Raw genomic sequence first — 20273 nt, 5'->3', positions numbered from 1 at the left:
TGGCTCTACCGGACTGCAGCTGAGGCTAAGTCAGGCGTAGTTGCTGACCCAGAATTCTGCTTATGTATTAGGTGAGGCAACTTTAGACTCCTATGTCAGGGAATGGATTTCTTGGATATAACTTATAACTTGTTGGATTCTTGGTAGTCATTCTCACGAGTAAACGGACGTGCAGAGGTACATGGCAGGTGTATTTCCAACAAAACGATATGATGCCCATTCATTGAAGTAACCAGAGTTTAAAAAAATCTCATTTTGAAGGTCCTTGACAAGCGATCTTCTTCATGTTCCTTCATGATTTCTTTAAGTATGTAGCTGTAATGGATAAACAAATCAGTGGCTATTTTCTGGTATGTGCGATGCAATTATAAGTGATCAAGACAAAACTTTGCCTGTCATGATCAGTTAGTTGAAAATAACATGGTAAACTGACCAACACCTTTTTTTTTTTACTTCTCTTTAGAAAAATCGCATATTACTGACTAGACTCAGGCTTAACCTGCAAAAACCTGAACATCTCAACGAAAAAATAAACCTTGAAGAAACCCCAGAAAAAAAGTTTGAGTAAACAATAACAAACCTGTACTTCATGTAAAGTAAAATCACGTGTCGAATTCTTGCTCGTCTATTTATTGATTAAAGTGAAGTCACAGCGACACCCTGTGTTCATCAGAGAGAGTTTTTTGTGCTGCCAAACTAAAACTTTGTTGCACAAATTCATTTGACAAGGGAGTACATATATAGACTGGGAGTGTAGTAATAACAATGGTGAAAAAGTAAAAATAAATCTATCTGAACTCAAGTGAATTCAAGTGACGTCTACATCCGGCCATTTCCACCCTCAACGTGTCGGCGCGGGACTCCACTTCCTTTCGCCTCGTTTGTTTACAACTTGTGAGAGTGATGGACGGGAGGTGTTCAGTGGACGCTGTTCTCGATTGTGGGGTTTTTGCGTCTCCCGGCTCTGTTAAACTGTGTGCAGGGGATGCAGGGACGGATGTTTACTTCAGCTGTGGAAGCGCCGAAGTCCACGTCTGCTGTTCGCAACTCTCCAGAGTGAAGGTGGGCGACAGTTGTTGAAAACCCAACCGATTCTAATGATGTATTCGGTGCTTATATTGAAATTACTTTACACACATCTGCGTACTTCTGAATGATAAATATGGTGTTGGGGATGGAAATGCAGCTCAGTTCTTCCACTAAAATTGACATAGGAAAATGTTTCTGCCATCGACTTTAAAGATTTTAGCTCGATACCTCCGTGCGAGCTAAAATCCAAAGTATGCTTGAGTCTTGTTTTGTCACCATGGAAACCACATGTTCCTAATCGGCTGTGCTTTGACTTGCTGTTATGGCAGAGTGATGCTGGTTGACAAAATGATCCAAGGATGACCAAGAATCGGGCACTAATACAAGTGTTTGTGTTTGTTACAGGCCGTCCTCCAGTTTCCAGGTCCAGTCAGTGACCTGGTTGTGAGTCAGGACCATGAACACCTATTTGCTTCATGTTCCTCAGGGGTCTACTGCGTGAGCTCGTCCTTTCTAGCTTCCAGGTGGGAAACTTTAAGCCGTCAATCTACACCATCACAATGTTTTTTTTTCTTAATAAAGGATTTGTCTTATTCCTCTGAAGGCTTTCGAACGCCACTGGTGGCACTGCCAACGTGGGCATCGGCAGAGAATGCCTTGTTGTAGAGGAAACAGAAGGCTTGTCTCTACTGCTCGTAGACTCCTCACTGCTCGTTCTTTCTCAAAGAGACTCTTCCTGGCTGCTGACTGTGTACAAAACCTCGAAGCAGCCCAGCAGGTACAAGGAGCTACGAACATTCAAACTGCCAGTTCAATACATCTTTCTTGATGAGTCAGCGGTACCTAAAAGACCCGTTCTGAAGTGTGTTCAGTCTCGTGATGAAAGCTCTTCATCGTCCTCTGGTGATCTCTCAAATGAACTTGTCATTGAGCCTGTTCTCTTCAAGCTTCTATTTGGAATTGATGCAGCTCTCACCAAGTCCCAAGTCGTTCTCTGCGGCCTCCCAGATGGATGTTTGTGTTTTGTCCCTCTGTGTGTTCCGGGAGCGCAGCTTCAAGTCCTGCACTCTCTGGAGCAAGCTGTTGTTTATTTTGGCGCCTCTGATGTCAAACCTGCACGCTGCCTCATAGCGTTGGGAGTCAGAGGACGAGTGCTTGTAATGACGACGGACACAGAAGCGGAAGAAGGACTTTGTGTGGGATTTAGTGATGGCTGTCTACCTGGACCGGTGGTGTGCACCTGTGTGCATCAACAGCGTTTGTACTACAGTACCGGCTCTGACCTGCTGGAAGTAGATCTGCCTTCTGGGCCAAGTAGAACAACTGAGCAAACAGAAAAAGAGTCCAGAAAAGAAGCTGATGGTCTTCAAAGCCCCAAAAGTTTAAATGTTTGCAGAGTTGCCGCCTTGGCTGGACATCCATGCAACACAGAAGGTAAACACACGACAAGTGAAAGGAAAAAAGAGGCGTTCCAATACAATCTTCAAAAATTTTGCTCACTTTTGTGACCTTAATTCTGAAATATCATATTAATGCATTGCACAGTGACATTTTCCTATTCGTTTTTTTTGTTTGAGATTTACTATTTTTTGAATGAATCATTTGTATCTATAGTAATTACACAACTCCAAATATACCTCAAATAACCTCGTCCTTCATTAAATCTAAACTTCTAAAGTCCAAGAAGAAATGATTTAGTATTATTCTAAATATAAGAACCACCCAGTACTAGAAATAAGTTTTATATGTTATTAGGGGTAAAATTTCATAATCCTTAATCCAAAATAATACTAAATATCAGGATACCAGAAGTACTGACTCAAACAACAAAACTAAATGTGCCAAACAAAAATATAGTTTAAATAGAATGCTACATGCTAAAATCTATGAAATAAACAGAATATTGAAAATGAATACAACAAAATAATTCAACATTAATGAATTACAACAATAATGGACAGAAAATGTCTTCAAATATATTCAAGAAGAAATGTTCAAACATTACAACAATGGTTCTGAACAACTTTTCGATGTTGTTGTTTTTCCACAATATCTGTTGTTTCATTCTTTTACCTTTTCCGCTAGGGAAAGCGCAGCTGCTCGGATTATCCAGCAGGGGGCAGCTGCAGAGGCTCACGCTTCCTAGTGCAACAGGTGATCCAGGTTTGCAGACCTCTTCCTCTGACGTCGGCAGGAGCGTCAGGGACCTTCTGTCTGCCATTGGAGATGTGTGTGAAAGGTAATGACTCCATCAGCTACTGAATACGTTTTCTCTGAATCTCTCTTTGTCCTTTGTTCCGTCAGAGCTTCAGGCTTACAAAGATCCATCACATCTAAGAAGGAGACTCTACGACGCCTCAACCAAGTGATCAACATCAGCTTCTTTCTGAACGCAGCGTCCGAAGACCTGCCTAAAAACCAGGTCAAACCGATCCGCTGTCACGGGAAGACCAGCTGGAGACAGTGTCTCCAGGAAGACCGGTTGGACTTGACCTGCGTGCTGGTGAACGGAAGTCCTTTTGGATTCGAACGAGGCTGGACTCTGGCCATGACGGCATTCGCTCCCGGCTCCTCCCCCAGTGGACACACCACTAGTTTTTCATTCCCCTTTTCTGATCTTGGTCCAGGTGAGGAGCTGGAGGTGTCCCTGCCTTTGGCTGCGGCAAGTGATGTCGGTGTTCCTGTCATGGTCAGCTGCTCTCTCATCTTCTCCCTCTCCAGTCTCCTGAAGGAGGAGGAGTTTAGGAGCCTCCCAGACCTGAAGAACAGTTGTCTAAGTCTGCCTCTGAACTCTCTGACCGTTGACTGGTTGCACACCCTGCAGGTGATCGGTGCTGCAGATAGAAGTATCTCCTCTCGGCCCCACAGTAGCAGACGTGTTGACCCCATCCAGGCGTTCATACACTCACAGCAGAGCAGAGCTGACAGGAGAGAGACCTCATCAGTCAAGGAGAGGGAGACCTTCTCTGCAAGTGTTCAGGTCTCCACAGACCTACTGAGAGAAACCATCCTAAAATCCTCCGGCTCCTTCAAGCCAGCTTCTTCCTCTGTGCTTGACTGGCTGCTTGCGGATGTTCCTGGATCAGCGAAGAGGGGCGACAGCTCAGTGGTCCAGGCTCGAGCTCACAGCGGGGCCCCAGTCAAACTCTCAGCTAAAGAGGTAAAGCAGCCCGAATGATGAGTGTGTGGAGACTTGTTGTGATGCGTTTGTTCTCAGGTTCAGGTGGCAGATGGGGACGAGTCTCTGGCCACAGTGGAGCTGCGGGTGGAGAGCTCGTCCATGGCGGCGGTCTGTGGGCTTCACCATGCTGTCCTGAGCAGAGTGCAGGTACACGCTTGCCATCTCAGTGGAGCGGAAAAATGACTCCAATATGATGCATATTTTAGTACCCCACTTGTAAGATATAATGTTGGATTTTTTTTTACGGTCAGTCAACGTACACTACACCTACCCTACTATGTAACTAGCTTCAGATTGAACTGCTTTGCCCCAAAACCTTCCTCAGTAAAATTATGTTCATTCAACATTTTTTTAAATAACTTTATTTAGTGGGACGGTATGATATACGTGAAATGAGACTCAATGAGATACAAAGTGAATTCACATACTGTTCACTAAAAGTGAATATCAGCAGACTCGGACCACTTGACCTAACTCTGTTTCACTTAGTTAGCATTTTAATGTCAATTTATAAATTGTTAGTTCCCAGAATGTAGTTGAGTTGAGTTTAGAAACGAACGTCAATTAGATTTTTTTTTTATAATAAAGTAAAATAATAAAGAAAAAAAAGTTACCCGTGGCGTTCAGACCAGTTGCATGAGCTGACCTTTCTGTTATGAGGTTCTTTCACCAGCAGGGGTCAGCAGTGAGACCGCTTAACTCGCATGCTCGCCTGAGCTCCCCGCAGAGGGATGCACATCTATGACACCACAGAGTGTAAAATCCATCATTTGCTTATTTGTTTGGTGAAAGTTGTGTCGATAGTCTGAGAGAAAGAGCTGAATAGTTACTCTCTCCCTCACTGACTTCAACTGGAGAGGCCTGGAGAGGTTATCGCACAGTTGCGGTAAGATCTGAACCAGAAGGAAAAGTTCTCCATGTTGTCCTCAGTACAGTCTCCCTCCCGAGCCTGGCTTTCCTTGACCTTTCTGCTCTCTGACAGACTGTTTTGCAGACGGCTCGTCAGACGGTGACTTCCTCTCGGCAGATCCAGACTTCCTGTTTAAGACGTGCGCTGCAGCGAGCTGAGGTGAGAGCCTTGTCCTCTAATCTGGATATGCGTAAATGACGTGCCTCTTGTTATAACAAGGTCAACGATGAACAAGAGAGTGCTTTTAAAATGTGCTGATGGAGACAACTTTTATGTTTTTCCAGCTACTGTTACTGAAAATCCAACAAAGTGGAACCTCTGATGCCTGTGGTGCGTCTCCAGAGAGGACGAGCAGCTCTGTGTTCAGCGTGTATGAAGAACTCCGAGAGAAGCCCCTCCTCATCATTTGATCTGCACAGGCGTGTGAGGGACAGCTGTGTCTGAAATAGTCACATGGTCGTTGCTGTGCCAACGTTATGGACTAATAAAGACAGTTGCTCACATGGACACAAATTATCATCTTTTATTTCGTCTGGTGGTGAAGGTTGAGAAACAAGACTTTGTAACAAAGTACTGGGTGGTTCTAGCTACGCTGGTGCATTTGTTGCATTTATCATAATGAAACGGATGAAGTGTGTACAAGACAATATTTCTTCCCTTACTGTAGTTGCTCAATACTACTGTGGACAGGAGTCATGCTAGCTGCTCCCTCTTCCAAAACAAGAGATTCTGGACACTAATGAAGTCAACAAAGTCAAATGCAGAAATTGAAAAAATAAATCAATAAAATTAAAAACAAAACATTTGAACGAGAAACAAAATCTGGTCAAAGAAACTAAAAAAATGTATTGTACCTACAATGTGAAGCTGTGTCCTATAGATATCCTAATATTTGAATCACTGTGTTTCAATAAAATGCTGAAATAAATCCTACATATTAGACAAAAGCTTAGTTATGCCGAAGCTAAAAAATGCCAATGAGACAGACAATGCCAAGTCAGTGGAGGCTGCCAAGTCAGAACGTTGTGGTTAATGAGGAACTGAACTTAGACATGACAGCACCCATGTACAGGGTGTTCCGGGTCACAGCTTAGTTTTCATTGCGTCTCGGTTTACTGAGTAAAAATGTCTCCACTTCATCTGATGTGTCCGTCACACTTGTCTCCTGGAGTCCCGAAACCAGAGCAGCTCTGTTAGTGGCGCGTCCAGTAAAGAGTCCACTAATCACTCCACCTGTCACAGGTGACCTCTGCTCGCTCCGGATCTCAGGTGGCAGCGTTCTGGGTCTCAGACTGAACAGAGTCACTGGACTTTCGCAGTCAATTTGTTAGTTGTGAGGCTGCAGCACCAGCCTGACTTCCTGACGTGTCACTTCCCCGGCCACCTCAGACAGACCTCCTCCACTTTAGGGAGACTAAAAATATTCCCTCCAAATCCTGGACTTGCAGGATGCTTCAGGATCAGTTTAACAGCAGGGCTAAGTGTCTCTTTATTCCCTCAGTCAACAACAAGAAGCCAGCATTGGATTCCAGGTGGAGAGTGCTGACTCTGCAAGAACCAAGGCTGGGACTCAACACAGAGAAGAGGAACGATGGGAGAGAGTGAGAAAAGTAACAGCTATGAGAGCGATAAGGTTTTGATATACACACGAGAGGTGCAACATCACACACTGGAAATCACCCAACAATTTCATTCATTAACAGACATCCGTCTTTAAGTATCCACAAATGACACTGGGGGGAGATTTTGTTTGTCCTGTTCTGACAACAAACCTCTCTATAAACAAAACACAAGAGTTTACTTAGTGGGTTCATCATGCCAAATGAAGACATCAAAGTAGTTGTAAATCTAGGAAATGAAAATGTGAAAATATCCAAATGAAATGAGGGCCACGGTTCCAAAGAGACTGAGGGGCCTGGAGAAGGCCTCAGTGTTCCCCAGAATATTTGGCCGTGGAGAGGAGAGTCGACTCTGGTGCACATGACCACAGAAAATGACGGCAGATGGATGTTTCAGTGTAATATCAAATTTCAAATATTTAAATCATTGTTTTCATTTCCATATCGTGGAAGGAAAGCTGTATCGACTATATGCAACTGATGGTCAGTCACTTGAGTCAGTATCAATATTCCCATAAAGTGGACCTGCTCAGATGGAGTCCGTCTGCCTTCAGAGTCCCTCCTGGGTCTCCACGCAGATATTTTCCATTCTTCGCACGAATGGCAAGGCGGCCATGTTCCAAAAGATGCAAAGAAAAATCCTCTGGCAACTCACCATCAGAACACACAAGGCCGACACTGTTGACGTACCAGAACTGCCCGTCCTCACCTGCAGAAGACAGAATGGCATGAATCATAAAGGACAGACGCTGGTGGTCTTTTATTTCTGGAGTGTACTGAGTCATTCTCTGTCGAAAAACCACTTGAGAGTCATCCTGAACGATCTCATGTTTGATAAAGCAAGGTGAGCTCACCTGAGATGTGGTACGCTCCATTGCTGAACTGCAGGTGGAAGATGTCGTACACGGATCTACTAGCATCCAAGGTGTTGGAGTTCCGGTGGCGGCAGATGAAGCCGTTCTCTCCTCTCAGGATCAACATCGGTCGGTTGATGAGTTTCAGGGTCAGTTGCTCGTCCTCGCCTGACAGGAGAGGAAATAAACTCCTGAATGAGGATCAAAAAAACCTCTGGACGGAAAGCGCCGACCGCAAGCATCAGATACAGACGCGTCACAGCCAAGGAGGTACCGACCCACACAGTCGCTGACGGCCAGCAGCTGCCCGTTCTTCTTGGTGCAGATGTATTTCCCATTGTAGGCCTTTATGGCAACCTTGCAGTCCAGCCACTCCACTGTGAACATGCTGCTCGCTGACCTGCAGTCGCAAAGTTGCTCATGATGAGAAACATTTCTGTGCTGAATTTGTGTCTGTCAGTCTGATATTATGACAGTTACTGTCTAATACTCAACATTTTGAGTGTGTGTGGTTACATTTTTTTTTAAAATCTCAACTTCAGTTTTAATCATCTTCTTCTGAGTGGAAATATGTTCACACAAGTAATATGGATTGCTAATCTACAACTTTTTGTTTTTACTAATGAATTGGTCTACGATTTTGATAAATATCTTTGTTCAATATTCTTTTTGCTTTTATACAATTTTTATTGAAAATATGTGTTTTTACACACCAATAACCATTTTAAATGAACAAAAATAAAAAAAACAAATAAGTTGAAATATAATCAAGTAGTTCAGAATTCAAATGAGGCTGGGACTTAGAGAGATTAATTTTGATTCTATCATTACAAATAGCATAATTATTATGCTATTTAATTTAATTTAATTTAATTTAATTTAGGAATTTACTTACTCTGGGGAAAATTTTCAGAGCAGCAGTTCCAGCGACACAAAAAATGTTCAAGCTCAAGTTTAAGCTCATGTGGACAGTCTCAACTGCCTTTTAACGTCAGTACTTAAAAGGCAGTGACTTCATTATAAGACCTCTATATTGATATGAATTGGACTATCATTAAAAATGGAGTCCCATCCCTCTGAGAGTGAACATTAGTGTGTATTCAAAACATGAAATAAAATGAGGGACAATTCCATAATCTCATGGAGACAGATACAGGAAATAACAACACCTTCCTCAACCCACATTTGATGTCTATTTGCTGAATGCAAGTGAACTCAGTATTGATGTTGTGTTCATGACGGTCCAACAAGGGCACCACATGAGCCCCGGACAGTTGTGGACCGTCTTCCTTCTGTTCTTTCAGGTAACCTGCAGTCTTCACTCACACTTCTGAGGCTGTACTCTGGATCCCTCCGTGGGCCACCAGGTCCCAGTAGTTACCCTGAATAGAGCGAAATGTACACTTGCTGCTCTCCTTGTCAATCTCCATCTGAAACGTTTCCATGTCCGTCTCGTCTTCCTGGTTGGCGGCCAGACTGACCCCTGCAGAGACACGATCAGTGACAGCGCCGGTAAGTGATTGCAGAAATCCACCCGGCCACTTTCGCTTTCCAAACATCTCATTTAGAGGCCAGAGTAGAACAATACAGATCCAAATTGAAGTTATGTCGTGTGCTATGACTGTGTAGGGTGGGATTCCAGATGACTCCCTTCAGCCCATCTGAATCAAGCTAAGTCAGGTGTATCGCCCGGAAACAAGCAGATTTGAGGCGCTCCAGCGCAGCCAGGCAAAGTAAACATGACTGTTCTGCAGCTCCTGTCTAGAGACCATGTTCATATGATTAGGGCCTATTAAAGTTAGAAGCTCAAACTATGTCACGCCAGATGAAGATGTTCCCCAAGATCGCCATGACAACCGACAGCACTAAGTGTTACAGACTACAGATGTTTGCAGCAGCAGATTGCTTGTCAGTTAAACCTCTAATTAGATGCACCCAACAACATCCCTGAGACATTTCTTAATCCTCTAATGACGCATTATCCCACTTATCTCCTCCTTCCTGGACATCTCTCCTCCCCCGCCCCACCCCCACACTGCTGACCCCTCCGTCCCCACTTCTTCCAGCCCTGCCCCTTTGCCCTGCTCACAGCTGGGCTCAGATACAATCAGTTTTCCAGGGCTGCCCGTCCAAGCTCTCCATCCCCTTCAATGAAAGAACACAGAAGAAATAGATCCCAGGATTTATGGGTCCCACTTAGCAGGATGTACACATCATTTTTGTCTCCAAGCTGTCAGGGTTACACACAAGTGTGTACAAGCCCCGGCCCGCCCTCACATTAGTGTCCCTGCTGGGTCACTCTATGATGCCGGTGCCTTTTGTGTCCGATCCATTTCATGGGCGCTCAGAAATGTGTCAAGATGTCTTTGAAAGGATGAACTCACACAGCTAATTGAAGTGTTATGAATACCATAAGGCAGGCTAATGCTGTTCCAAATATAAATCCAGCACTCATTTTTACGGAGAACACAGTTGAATCTGGTGAATCAACACCCATGTCAGCGAAGGGCCGGACAGAATTAGCACACATTCATTCACTTTATTTTAAAAATGACACTGTAGCGTCACTGTATGTGTCTCTAAATAAAATCATTTCTTGTATTAAAAACAATATATATGCCCACTCCACTCAGTAACACTTCCATGCTCAGGCTATCACAAAGACACTGTTGCAGGCAGGTTCCCACACAATTTGGTGGGATTGAGTTGAGGTTTTCAGGTAGATAACCTTGGACGTTTTGGATGAAGAATGTTCTGTGTCAAAGAAGAAGAGGAAGACAACCACTGATATTGGGTGCGATAAAGGAGGACATGAAGAGGACAGGTGTGACTCGGGAGGATATAGTAAATAAGCTATGGGGAGGAAACAGACCTACAGTAAGTAACATATGTCCCATTCGGTTTTTTTTTTTAATGATTAGAGGAAACAGGACCAGTTTTGTGGTTTTGTCAGTATCAACAAACAAGGATACTCTCTCATGTGTATTTTGGGTCCTCCTTGTGTCTTGAGACACATCACCACTCAAAAACTTTTTGTGTGTGTGTGGTTCTTGAAAGGTCTTCTATGTATGACTTGAACCTCGCTGAAGTAAAGAGTGAGTTCTTATCACCAAAATACTGCAGTGGCAGAGGGGATTTTGCCTGCAGGGTATGACAACAGGCTACTGACTGAAAATGAAGGAATTTATTCTTTATGATTCTCCTACACATTAGATGTGTTTCCCATGCTTTTGGGGTGAGATCCAAAGCAGAAAACCAGATTAAATGAGATTATTTCACACTTATTTCAACCAAAAAAACGAATTTACTAATAAAAATGTACTGTATTTATTTACTATTTTCATGTGTCATATTTATTTGACTCAAAGTAAAACCCAATTTTCCTCCTCTTTATGAACTTCTACTGACTTTGGTTCACAGAGCCTGGACAAAACCACCCCAAAACGAATCCATTGTGTTATTTTTCGAATGTTTCGATTTCTTTTAATTTGATGAAATGAGAGGCAGCGGCGGAGAGATGACGCAGAACAAAGATGTCACGGATACTGAGCGACGTGGACGCCTTAATCAGGTCTTATTCACAGCTGATAAATTCAGCACCATGAGGTCATAGAGCTGTCTGCTTGAATTATCAGTGATCTTAAGTGCATGTGAAGCTCACACCAGTGCCCCTCCACTCGCCACCTTAAGCCCGGGGGCCCATCACTCTCATTTTCTCTCACCCTGACTCAATGTCATGCTTTGTCTACCTATTTCATTTGTCCATTTCACACTAATTCAAGCCAGAAATGAAGCTCAGGCGGGCTCAGCTGGGACCGAGCAGGAAGGAGAGAAGGAGAGGAAGCAGAGAACAAGGGCGAACGGGATTGGATATGGTGAAATCCAAACCTCCAATCCGCAGGTATCAATAGCTCTGATCATGACCATCTCTGACCCGGCGGCTGGTCAAGCATACACGATACACGGGCAAAGCTCTGTGCAGCTATCAGCACTCACGGCTTGGATTGGAACTGAGGTCCAGCTCCACTTTCTGCTCTTGTCCTACCTTCAGCCTGCAAGTGGAGCAGGCCTAACTAATCCATCAGCCGTAGACGGCTCTGACATCTATTATTAATGGTAAGCTGATGCCACTATCCCCCCGCTCCTTATTTTCATCTTCAATCCGTTATCCAGCTGCATTCTCCGTTCTTCAGTCACACCATTTTTCTCTTGCTTACCAATGTGTGTGCGCACAAACCTTCCTCAGAGGAAAGTGTGTGACTGTGGTGCATCGTGTTACTCTGGGAGCAGAGTTGCTCATTCACTCAGGTGTGTGTGTGTGTGAACCGGCAACCTTTTTTCTCAAAAGACTGTAAAACAGGGGTCTCTAACTTGCGGCCTGTGGGCCATTTGCGGCCCTCGGGATGCAGTTTTGGAGCCTGCCACTGGGTGCCTAATTTTAGCCTAGGGACCCCTTCGCCACCCCTTAGTTTGAGACCCAATTAGCGCAGTGACGCCATTTAATGACTCAAGATTTCTCCATAGTCTGGGCAGCAGGCCAGTGTTCTGTTTAGTTACTTCATAATTATATTTCTAACGTCAATAATACTTCAGTATTTTCACTGTGAATCAGACCAGAGGCCATCGTGCCTCAGAGCCCTCCCCAGACTGTTCCAGTTGTGTTCTCAAGAATCACCATCATCAAACGTGGACAAACTACAAAGGTACATCACGCTGAATGAAACACATCGCCTGCTTGGCAGCAACTTAACTTGGCAACTTTTAAATTGGGACTCTGGGGTGATGGGGGAGGGTGCGCTGGTAAATTTGGCTTTCTGAAAGCAGACTCTGGTTTACCTTCCAGGAACAGGGAGCTGCTTTATCAATAATTCAGCCTCAGTATTACAGCAGGACAGTCTCGCGGTGTGTGGCTGACGGACTGAAACAACTCAAAGCAGAAGGCTACAAGCGCGAAGCAAGTGTTTCTGTGTACGTCAGTGGATTGTTCACGATTTGCATCAAGAGGCTTTAGACTGCACATTTTCCTGGTTCCTGCCTGCAGCCATGCATCCAGCCAGGTACCATGAGCCTCCATAGGTCCAGTTTCAACACCCAGAGACAAAGTAACTCAACACTGCGGACCAGAATCTGCCGCTGTCGGTGGGTGTCATGGCCAAGCGAGCTGACATGCACCGGTGACGTATGCTAATCCACCCCAAATCATACAACACGCCACCGTGGACGATCAGCTGCTGCACAGTCAGCAGAAATTCCTCGCACATTTCCAGTGGGGTGTAAAACGAGCCTCACAGTGTCATTTGTTCACCTTCTAATCAAAGAAAGACCAGCATGTTTTTTCAGGAACTAATCTGGAGCGGGTGTAATCCATCAGCTCCGCAGCGCGCCTTCATCGTGGTCAAATAACCCCATCCGACATCCCAGCCTTAGCGTAAGCACACAAGGCAGTATCAAGCAGTCGTATTACAGCACGGCAGATACGTTACAGGCAGCTGTTTCGCTAAACCCGAGGGGCAAGACCCAAGTGTAAACGTTATTACGCCACAAAGCCCAGACATTCATCCACGAGAGAAAGAGCAGGGTTTCTGAGAGACCGTGGCTCATGAGGAACAGAGTTCAACCCGCTCCTCTTCTCTTGATCATAATAAAGGCACATAAAATAAGTGCCACTCATATCACCGCGACATATAACACACTTCAATGAATATATTCACCTTCACATGCAAGGCAAGTCACCCACTTTTAAGGCTGTAATATCTGATCCGTGGGCCACAGCTATGGCAAGACTGTCTTTGTTTATCTGTGTCTGAAGTCACCTGAAATGTTATGTTGGGTTGGACTGACGCTGCTTGACAGATCTAGTTGTGTGATGGCTTTTCCAAGAACTGGGTTTCAAAGAACCATATGATTGTGCAGCATGAGAGAACAATGCTTGTCATGTATTTGTCTATGATGGCTTTTTATAGCTATTATAACACGCTCACATTATTTTCATGCATGACCTCATCAAAGGACCACAACAGTAACCTGCTTATTTAAATCAGGGAAGGGATCTGAGAATGCCGGCAAGTGTCTCCTCTACAATCTGAACAGCCATCCGGTCTACCCGAGACGATCCTTGCTGATTGGTGAGGTGGTCTACATTACTCATAATTACCGCCCTCGCATCCCTGATCAGGTATCAATCACTCTAGATTGGCCTTCTCTACATTACCATGCATATTCAGCAGGCTTGCTCCCCGCACATCACTTTTCCGAGACGTGGATCCATCTTTCTGCCGACTGCCAGGTCACTCCAGGAAAAGTGGTTTCAATTCTCAATGAGTTTTTAAATAATGCATACTGATCGATTCTTTGGTAGTACAGTGTGAGAGCAGGTCACATAAGGTCTCCCGTTGTCCACACAAATGACTTTAGTCGGGTTGTGTTTCCACTTATTGAGGCTTAGAGTTTACCACGTTTGATGCCCCATATATTCGTAGCTAGTAGTATAATAGCTTAAACATTCAGGGGCGTTTACAATAGAAAAAATATATGTATTTGTCCCATTTCCTAAAAATTTGTCCTCAACTATTCAAGTTATTTTGAATACACAAACCAATGCAGTTGAAAACATAACCCTTCTTGGTCGAGAAAATGAGTTACTGGAGCTGTTCAGTGTTGAACTGTGTCAGTTAAATGGGACAAACCAACCAGATTTTTTGAGGAGACTTCTCTGCAGCATTTATATTTTTTTCCTGCTTTGTTTTTGTCGTTCCGAAGGCCCGGTGGATTTTTCAAGACTGGCAGCAAGTTCCAGAGAATATTAAGCAAACATTTCCACGCAAACGGTTTGGTTGTAGTGACCTGGTATGTTGCAGATAAAAAAAGTCCAATGAATCATTCTGGACCCATCAGAATCTGTGTCCGATACCCTGAAGAGTGTATGACATCAAGACTTGTCTCTGAAGTGATGCTGCAATGTAATTAAAGGTAGAACAATCCCTGTTCTTCTGAAAAACCAATTGAAGTCACGGTAAAAGGCGATGCATTCGTATATGTTGCCGGTCAGCGACCATAACCAACACGAGGTCTACAAAATGGGCTTGCTTGCAGGTGATTTTAATGCCACTTACCTTGTCTTATGGAGACGTATCGGCCATTGGCTGCCATCAGAACCACCTGTGGATGGCTCTCCTCCAGGTCAAACAATTCATCCTTGCCTGGCTTGGAGCAACGTCCCGACCTCAAGGTGCCTGTGGGTCCCATGGGGGACAGGTACTTGCCTTCGCAGTCTTTGAAGGCCAGCTTCCCACACTTGAGCTCCAGTGTGTAGGCCGCAGACCGGCTGCTCTGCATCAGCAGCTTCCCGTCGTTGCCGAGGAAGCGACTGTCGCAGGTTTTTAGGGAATACTTCCCGTCGATGTAAACAAGAGTCAGGAGAGCAGCCACTCCCCAGGGAATGTTCAGATCCACTGCGATCTCGCCGTCTTCCGCGGACAGATGAGCGTAGCGCTTGCGGGCCACAGACAGCAGGTTGGCCTGTGGATGGAGGGCCAGGTGTATCGCCCACAGCTCTGCATCTGTGATCACCTGAGCAAAGCAAGACAGGTAATCTCGGGAGCCACCAAAGAAGCGGAGGTGCTGCTCAGACTGCAAGGCCCATCGTCCGTCGGATCGAGGCACAATCAGGAAACGGCAGTCTGAATTGCGGCCATCTGCTTCACACGTCACCCTCCCGTCCTTGTCGGAGGCCAGGTAGCGTCCGAGGTGGCTCCTCAGGTAGATGACCTGTGTGTCCTGAGAGTCTTGCTCCAGAGTCCAAATCTGCTTCCTCTTCAGACTTGGTGCTGAGGCATTTACCTGGCAAAGAGGATGTGCACTTGTCACCTCTGCCCAGCCCCGATAATGGTTTCCAGAGAGCAAAAAGCCTCCTCTAAGGAGAGAATGATGCTGCTCTTGACAGTTAACAGCAAGACTTTAGTTCTGAGGTTGCATGTGGACTGAGGAAGGTTTCATCATTCACGCTTGCATTCATTGCTAGCTTCCAGGAAAAGTTAACTTTACAAAACGCGGCACACAATTGACTCACTAAAATAAGCGACTGTGGTGACAAACATGCTGCTTTTGTTATAAAGTTGGACAGTAGGTGCCATCCTTGGTATCTTGACGCAAGTTCTTTCACTGATTTGACTGTCTTCTCTGTGTTTCTAAAGTCATGAAATGTGTTTCTAAGTTGATTCCAGTTAATGTCTGTTGGTTGAGGTACCTTATATCCAAAGGACTCTGCAGTGAGGTAGCGACTCTCATGGTTGATCAGTCCGAACTGGAGCTTTAAAGGCCGGTTTCCATTGGAAGGCATCCTGACCTACAAAGAGGTGCAGCAAGGGGAGGATGAGTGAGGAGCAGGCGACTCATCACGAACCACTCAAATGAGCCGTGTGAGTGACAGAACACTGGTTTGTGCTGCTGTCATGCAGAATGATGAAAGGAGAAAGTCTGTCAGACAGGAAATCAATTTATTCAGGTACAGTATCTGCGACCTCAAATTCCTCCCTCCAGCAAGGGCCTACTCAATAAATGATATTATCCCAGGCTTATTTACTTACTGTGGTTTTGTGGCTCCCGGATGCACCTTCGGCGGGTGACCCAGCTCAAGTCAGCGGGTGTCTTTAAACAGTGGCTGAGCTCATCCAACTGGTTCTCATCAGTCAACTTTCACCTGCTTATCTCATCGTCCCTGGCCTGTCCTCGGTCCCTCCTGCTCGCAGCGACTGGTCACTCCTTCAGTTCATCCTCTTCAAGAGCCGCTGCTTTCTGGGTTAGCAAGCAGTTTGATCAATGAAGAGGAACATCCTCTGTCGACTCCTTCCTCTCGGCATACACCAGTCCATCACAAGTGAACCTCACTACAAAGGATGCTGGCCTCTGTAATCTTAATCCTCTGTGTCATTCTCTTTCCTTCCCTCCTCTCCTCCATTCTCCCTACCTTTCTCTCCTCTGCCATGTATATAATCCCGCCTTTCTTTGCCTCTGTGTTTTATTCTCTGCCCTCCTTTTCCCTCCTCTCTGACACATAAAGGCAGGTGAGTAGAAACAATGTGCACATATGCACTCGGCGCCGGGTAACCAGAGCGGCCTCCATGTCTGTGGGGTGAGCGCGGCTCCTCTTACCTGTCCGGGGTTCAGTTACACACCGTCTCTGATTGCAAGAGCTCTGGGTCACTTCGCGGGAGGCGGACTTCCGAATTCAGTGGACAAACCGAGGGGGATTGTGATGGCAGGAGAATAACAAGCTACTCAACATATGGGGCTTAAATGAATCTGTGTGTGTGTGTGTGTTTGTGTGCGTGTGAATCATCCACCTCGCCAAGCCGCTCATTATACGTTGTCAATGTTGAGTAAACAGACGTGTCTCTTCCTGAGTCCATCTAATCCTCAACCCAATCATTCCAACCTACCTAATCTACTGGTACCACCCCACCCAGTTCCACTGACTCACACACACACACACACACACACACACACACACACACACACACAGCCCTATCATTGTCCAAACGGCTGGCCGACCCATGCGTGTCATCACCACATACACATAGAGGTCAGCTGGGGGTCGTAGTAAACGCCACCAACAGGAAGATTTACTCCTGCTGACCCAGACTTGAACTGGTCACGCAAAATGTGACCAACACATGAAAAGGGAGATTGTGCACTTAACTAATGACAAAAAGAATAATGGCTCTCCGTCCCCAGGCGGAACATTTGATGTGATAAAGTTGGTTTTAAATGCTCTTGCACGTGAATTTACAGTCTGCGTGTCCACGTTTGTTCGGCAAAAGAGAAAGAACACATGATAGAAATAAAGACGCCAAAGAGACAATGATTTGCTAGTTGCCTCTTTTATGCAGTGTTCACTGAAATATTTTCCTAAAATGCTATTTCATCAACAGAATTATATATTTGCGCACTCAGCCTAAGTTTCGTTGAAGTGTCAGAAAAAGGTTGTGTTTTATCAAAATGCAAAAGTGTTTAGAATAGGACATTTCAGGCCACCACAGAACACAGGGTAAGTTTGAGAAGACACAAATCAAAAAAGTCATATACCGTTGTCGTTATCAACGCTGTTATTTTCATTACTTTTGCCATCATCACTATTACCGTACATCTCATATGTGTTCTATCCCACGCATCATTAGCTTACTCTCCGTGGCCCCCGGGGGCCACGTCATCGTCTGCCGACGTGCAGTCTTAACTGCTGGCGGACGCCTGTCGATATCTAACCAGATGTTTTTTTTTCACCACTTATTCCGGGACGAGGCTGTGCCAGGTTCACCGTGGCAACCGTAGGATGGTGCTTTAGAAGCCATTACAGCGCTCCGCTGATGACACTCAAATAGCTATCATTACACCTCCTCCAAGGAGACACCAGAGGAGGAGGGTCGGGGTGGAGAAGGGACGACGGTGAGAGAGAGAGGTACTGAAAGAGCAAATGGGAGGAGGGCGGACGGCAGAAAGGTGGAACAGTAGGAGGGGAGGTAGGTTAAAGATATAGAAGGTTTGTGGTGGACGACATGAAGGAGGGACAAAGAGCGAGAAGAATTCCAAATGACCGTTTCTGAGTTAACTGCCTACAGCCTTTTTCTACCCTATTAAGTTCTATTCTGCCATTACGTGGGACTGCGGGGTGCTGCCTCACACCCTGCAGGTTCCCCTGTTCTCCTCCCCTCTCCCCCTCGTGCACACACACACACACTCTCTCATCTGTCCTCACAGGAGCATCCCGGTATTCCTTTGCTCATCATCCCCCTCCTCTGTCATCCGTCTCCCCTTCTCCCCAAACAATCCTATTTGACTAAAGTCTACAGTTCTATACCAGTGTGGATAAAATATACTTTTGTTGGATCAGATATTCAGATTCAGAGGCTGTCACCTGTGCATAGCATGCAAAAAAAACCCAAAAACTTTTAAATCTGATCCCGTCTTTCATGTCCTCTATGTTCTATAGCGACCCGCGATGGCAGCAACCTTTGGGATGACTATATCTAGCTGTCTGTCATGTATTGGGAAATCCATTAGCCTTGTTGTCTAGGCATTAGGCTGCCATTGTCAGCATCATAAAAAACTACCTTTTTTGGTACACCATTAAAAACATGCTATATGATACTATCATGGTCATTCTATTGCAATGTCTACTGATTTAGTCCAGGTAATGAATTAGACAATAATTATTCACCTACCACATGATGAAGGGAATGTTTTCGCCTCAGCACCATGTGGTCTGTTCTAGTGGAGCAGTTTTACCTTATACACCACATGTCTTGATGGAGGGCTTGTTTTTTTTTAGGCCGTGTTTGACGTCGCCTGACTGTGGATGGATGACGACGGATCGTTGTGTGTTTTTGGAGACGCACTACTCAGGAGTGGGTTGAAGAAGGCCACAAACCTCATGCGTTGCTGGGACGAGTGTCATTCATCAGGGCAGAGTCCTTCAGAATTATAGGCCTCACAAACAAGGAGGCAGATCGCTCATGTCTCGGGCCGCTGGTTTAAGAGCTCAGCTCAGCTCGCACAAACGTCCCTGTTTACACAGGAAGATTTAGCTCAACAGCGGAACTATTTAAAAACGAGCGATGCGTTTTTGTCGCTTCCGCGTCAGTTCATCGCGTCGCCGCTGAGCGGCGGTGTCCGCCTTCTCCTCTGGCAGGAGGCGGCCGCGCATAGATTCGGGAGGTAAAAAGGGAAGATTGATGCTTGGTGCGATGCTGTCGGTGCCTGTGCGACTGCTTGGCGTGGGAGGAAAGGACTTTGGTGCTGTTTAAAATGGCTGCTTTTCAAGTCTTTTCCGCTTTCACAGTCTGTGTCGTGTAACACGGGCTGTTTGTAAAACAGGAGCAGGTCTGTCTCACCGTTTTACTGCGCCAACGTGCGAATGTGGGCTATAGCTCGCAGCTAAACATGCGTTCCTCATGTGCTTTTAATCTCACTGGGCTTCTTTTTTTTCCCTCTTGCACGCTGACTCGATTATGACGAGGACAACACGGCTCGCGGTCCCGCTGTGGTCCAGTCCACGACTCTCACTTTCCCTTCAATATGTGCGTGAAACAAAGCTTGGAAACTCTCCGGATTAACTGCTGTATCGCGTTTCTTCAATCACTCGTTCATGCACGTTCGGCTCTTGCGGCGCGGGCTGGTGTCGGGCGCGCGGCGCGGCTTCTGCCCGCGTGGCACGAAAGAGTTAAACATCAGCGGGCTAAACGTGATGAGTGAGGAGACGGTGAAAAACAGCCAGCCAATCAGCGTCCAGATTAACACCTCGGTTCCCCGTGATTGGCCTTACACCCGGCCTTGTCGTCCGGATCTCAAGCCCCACGTGGGGGTGCAACGCTCATTCAAGCTGTCATTGGCCGAGACCCCACACTCGTGCGCTTCCGTGACGCTCGCGGCTCGGCGATTGGTTCGACTGCCGCTTCTTGTTTTTCTGTCCGAAAGGAAACATCCGACGCCGCCGTCGCTGTCGCTTCGATTCAACAAGCGCTCGAACCGGGACCTGACATGTTTCACACCGATTTCTTAACGACCTGGAATACGAATGCGGGAAAACGCGGCGGCTGGATATGATAGTCAACACGGGGACAGTTGTGGTCGCGGAGCTTCCGGTCATTTCATGTGTCGTTTTGTTTTGCTGGCATCGGCGCTTCATC

General features: G+C 45.8%; 2 protein-coding genes across 4 annotated transcripts; one reads left to right on the top strand and one right to left on the bottom strand.

The window, feature by feature from the left end:
• The first annotated feature begins 868 nt into the window (after positions 1-868).
• faap100 (FA core complex associated protein 100) lies at positions 869-5609 on the top strand. Its single transcript, XM_053885344.1, has 8 exons — positions 869-1062; positions 1435-1553; positions 1634-2463; positions 3115-3268; positions 3334-4189; positions 4247-4357; positions 5193-5279; positions 5405-5609. The coding sequence occupies exons 1-8, from the start codon at positions 904-906 to the stop codon at positions 5528-5530; spliced, it is 2442 nt and encodes an 813-aa protein (XP_053741319.1). The 5' UTR covers positions 869-903; the 3' UTR covers positions 5531-5609.
• A 237-nt stretch (positions 5610-5846) lies between these two features.
• Positions 5847-19151, bottom strand: fscn2b (fascin actin-bundling protein 2b, retinal). 3 transcript variants are annotated; one of them, XM_053887087.1, is made up of 8 exons: positions 19016-19151; positions 16179-16386; positions 15839-15937; positions 14706-15432; positions 8920-9076; positions 7872-7993; positions 7594-7761; positions 5847-7448 (listed from the first exon to the last, which is right to left on the bottom strand). In XM_053887087.1, the coding sequence occupies exons 3-8, from the start codon at positions 15929-15931 to the stop codon at positions 7243-7245; spliced, it is 1473 nt and encodes a 490-aa protein (XP_053743062.1). In that variant the 5' UTR covers positions 15932-15937; positions 16179-16386; positions 19016-19151; the 3' UTR covers positions 5847-7242. The 3 variants fall into 3 exon arrangements, with proteins under 3 accessions (XP_053743062.1, XP_053743071.1, XP_053743081.1); XM_053887096.1 differs by lacking the exon at positions 19016-19151 and adding an exon at positions 16744-16821; XM_053887106.1 differs by lacking the exons at positions 16179-16386; positions 19016-19151 and adding an exon at positions 16744-16822.
• Positions 19152-20273: the final 1122 nt, after the last annotated feature.

Source organism: Synchiropus splendidus, chromosome 1 (genome assembly GCF_027744825.2).
Source record: "Synchiropus splendidus isolate RoL2022-P1 chromosome 1, RoL_Sspl_1.0, whole genome shotgun sequence".
In the NCBI taxonomy this organism is placed as follows: Eukaryota; Metazoa; Chordata; class Actinopteri; order Syngnathiformes; family Callionymidae; genus Synchiropus; species Synchiropus splendidus.
Note: the sequence above shows the minus strand (reverse complement) of the source record. Positions and strands in the feature narration are given on the sequence as shown.

What these genes read in the sequence shown, in the direction of transcription:
- fscn2b (XM_053887087.1), bottom strand. Translation starts at nt 15,931, where the DNA reads ATGCCTTCCAATGGAAACCGGCCTTTAAAGCTCCAGTTCGGACTGATC. An exon ending in CAGAGTCCTTTGGATATAAG is followed by an intron (nt 15,433 to 15,838) that starts GTACCTCAACCA and finishes CCTCTTTGCCAG; the next exon opens with GTAAATGCCTCAGCACCAAG. An exon ending in GGCCGTCAGCGACTGTGTGG is followed by an intron (nt 7,762 to 7,871) that starts GTCGGTACCTCC and finishes CTCTCCTGTCAG; the next exon opens with GCGAGGACGAGCAACTGACC.
- faap100 (XM_053885344.1), top strand. Translation starts at nt 904, where the DNA reads ATGGACGGGAGGTGTTCAGTGGACGCTGTTCTCGATTGTGGGGTTTTT. An exon ending in ATTGGAGATGTGTGTGAAAG is followed by an intron (nt 3,269 to 3,333) that starts GTAATGACTCCA and finishes TTGTTCCGTCAG; the next exon opens with AGCTTCAGGCTTACAAAGAT. An exon ending in GTGCGCTGCAGCGAGCTGAG is followed by an intron (nt 5,280 to 5,404) that starts GTGAGAGCCTTG and finishes ATGTTTTTCCAG; the next exon opens with CTACTGTTACTGAAAATCCA.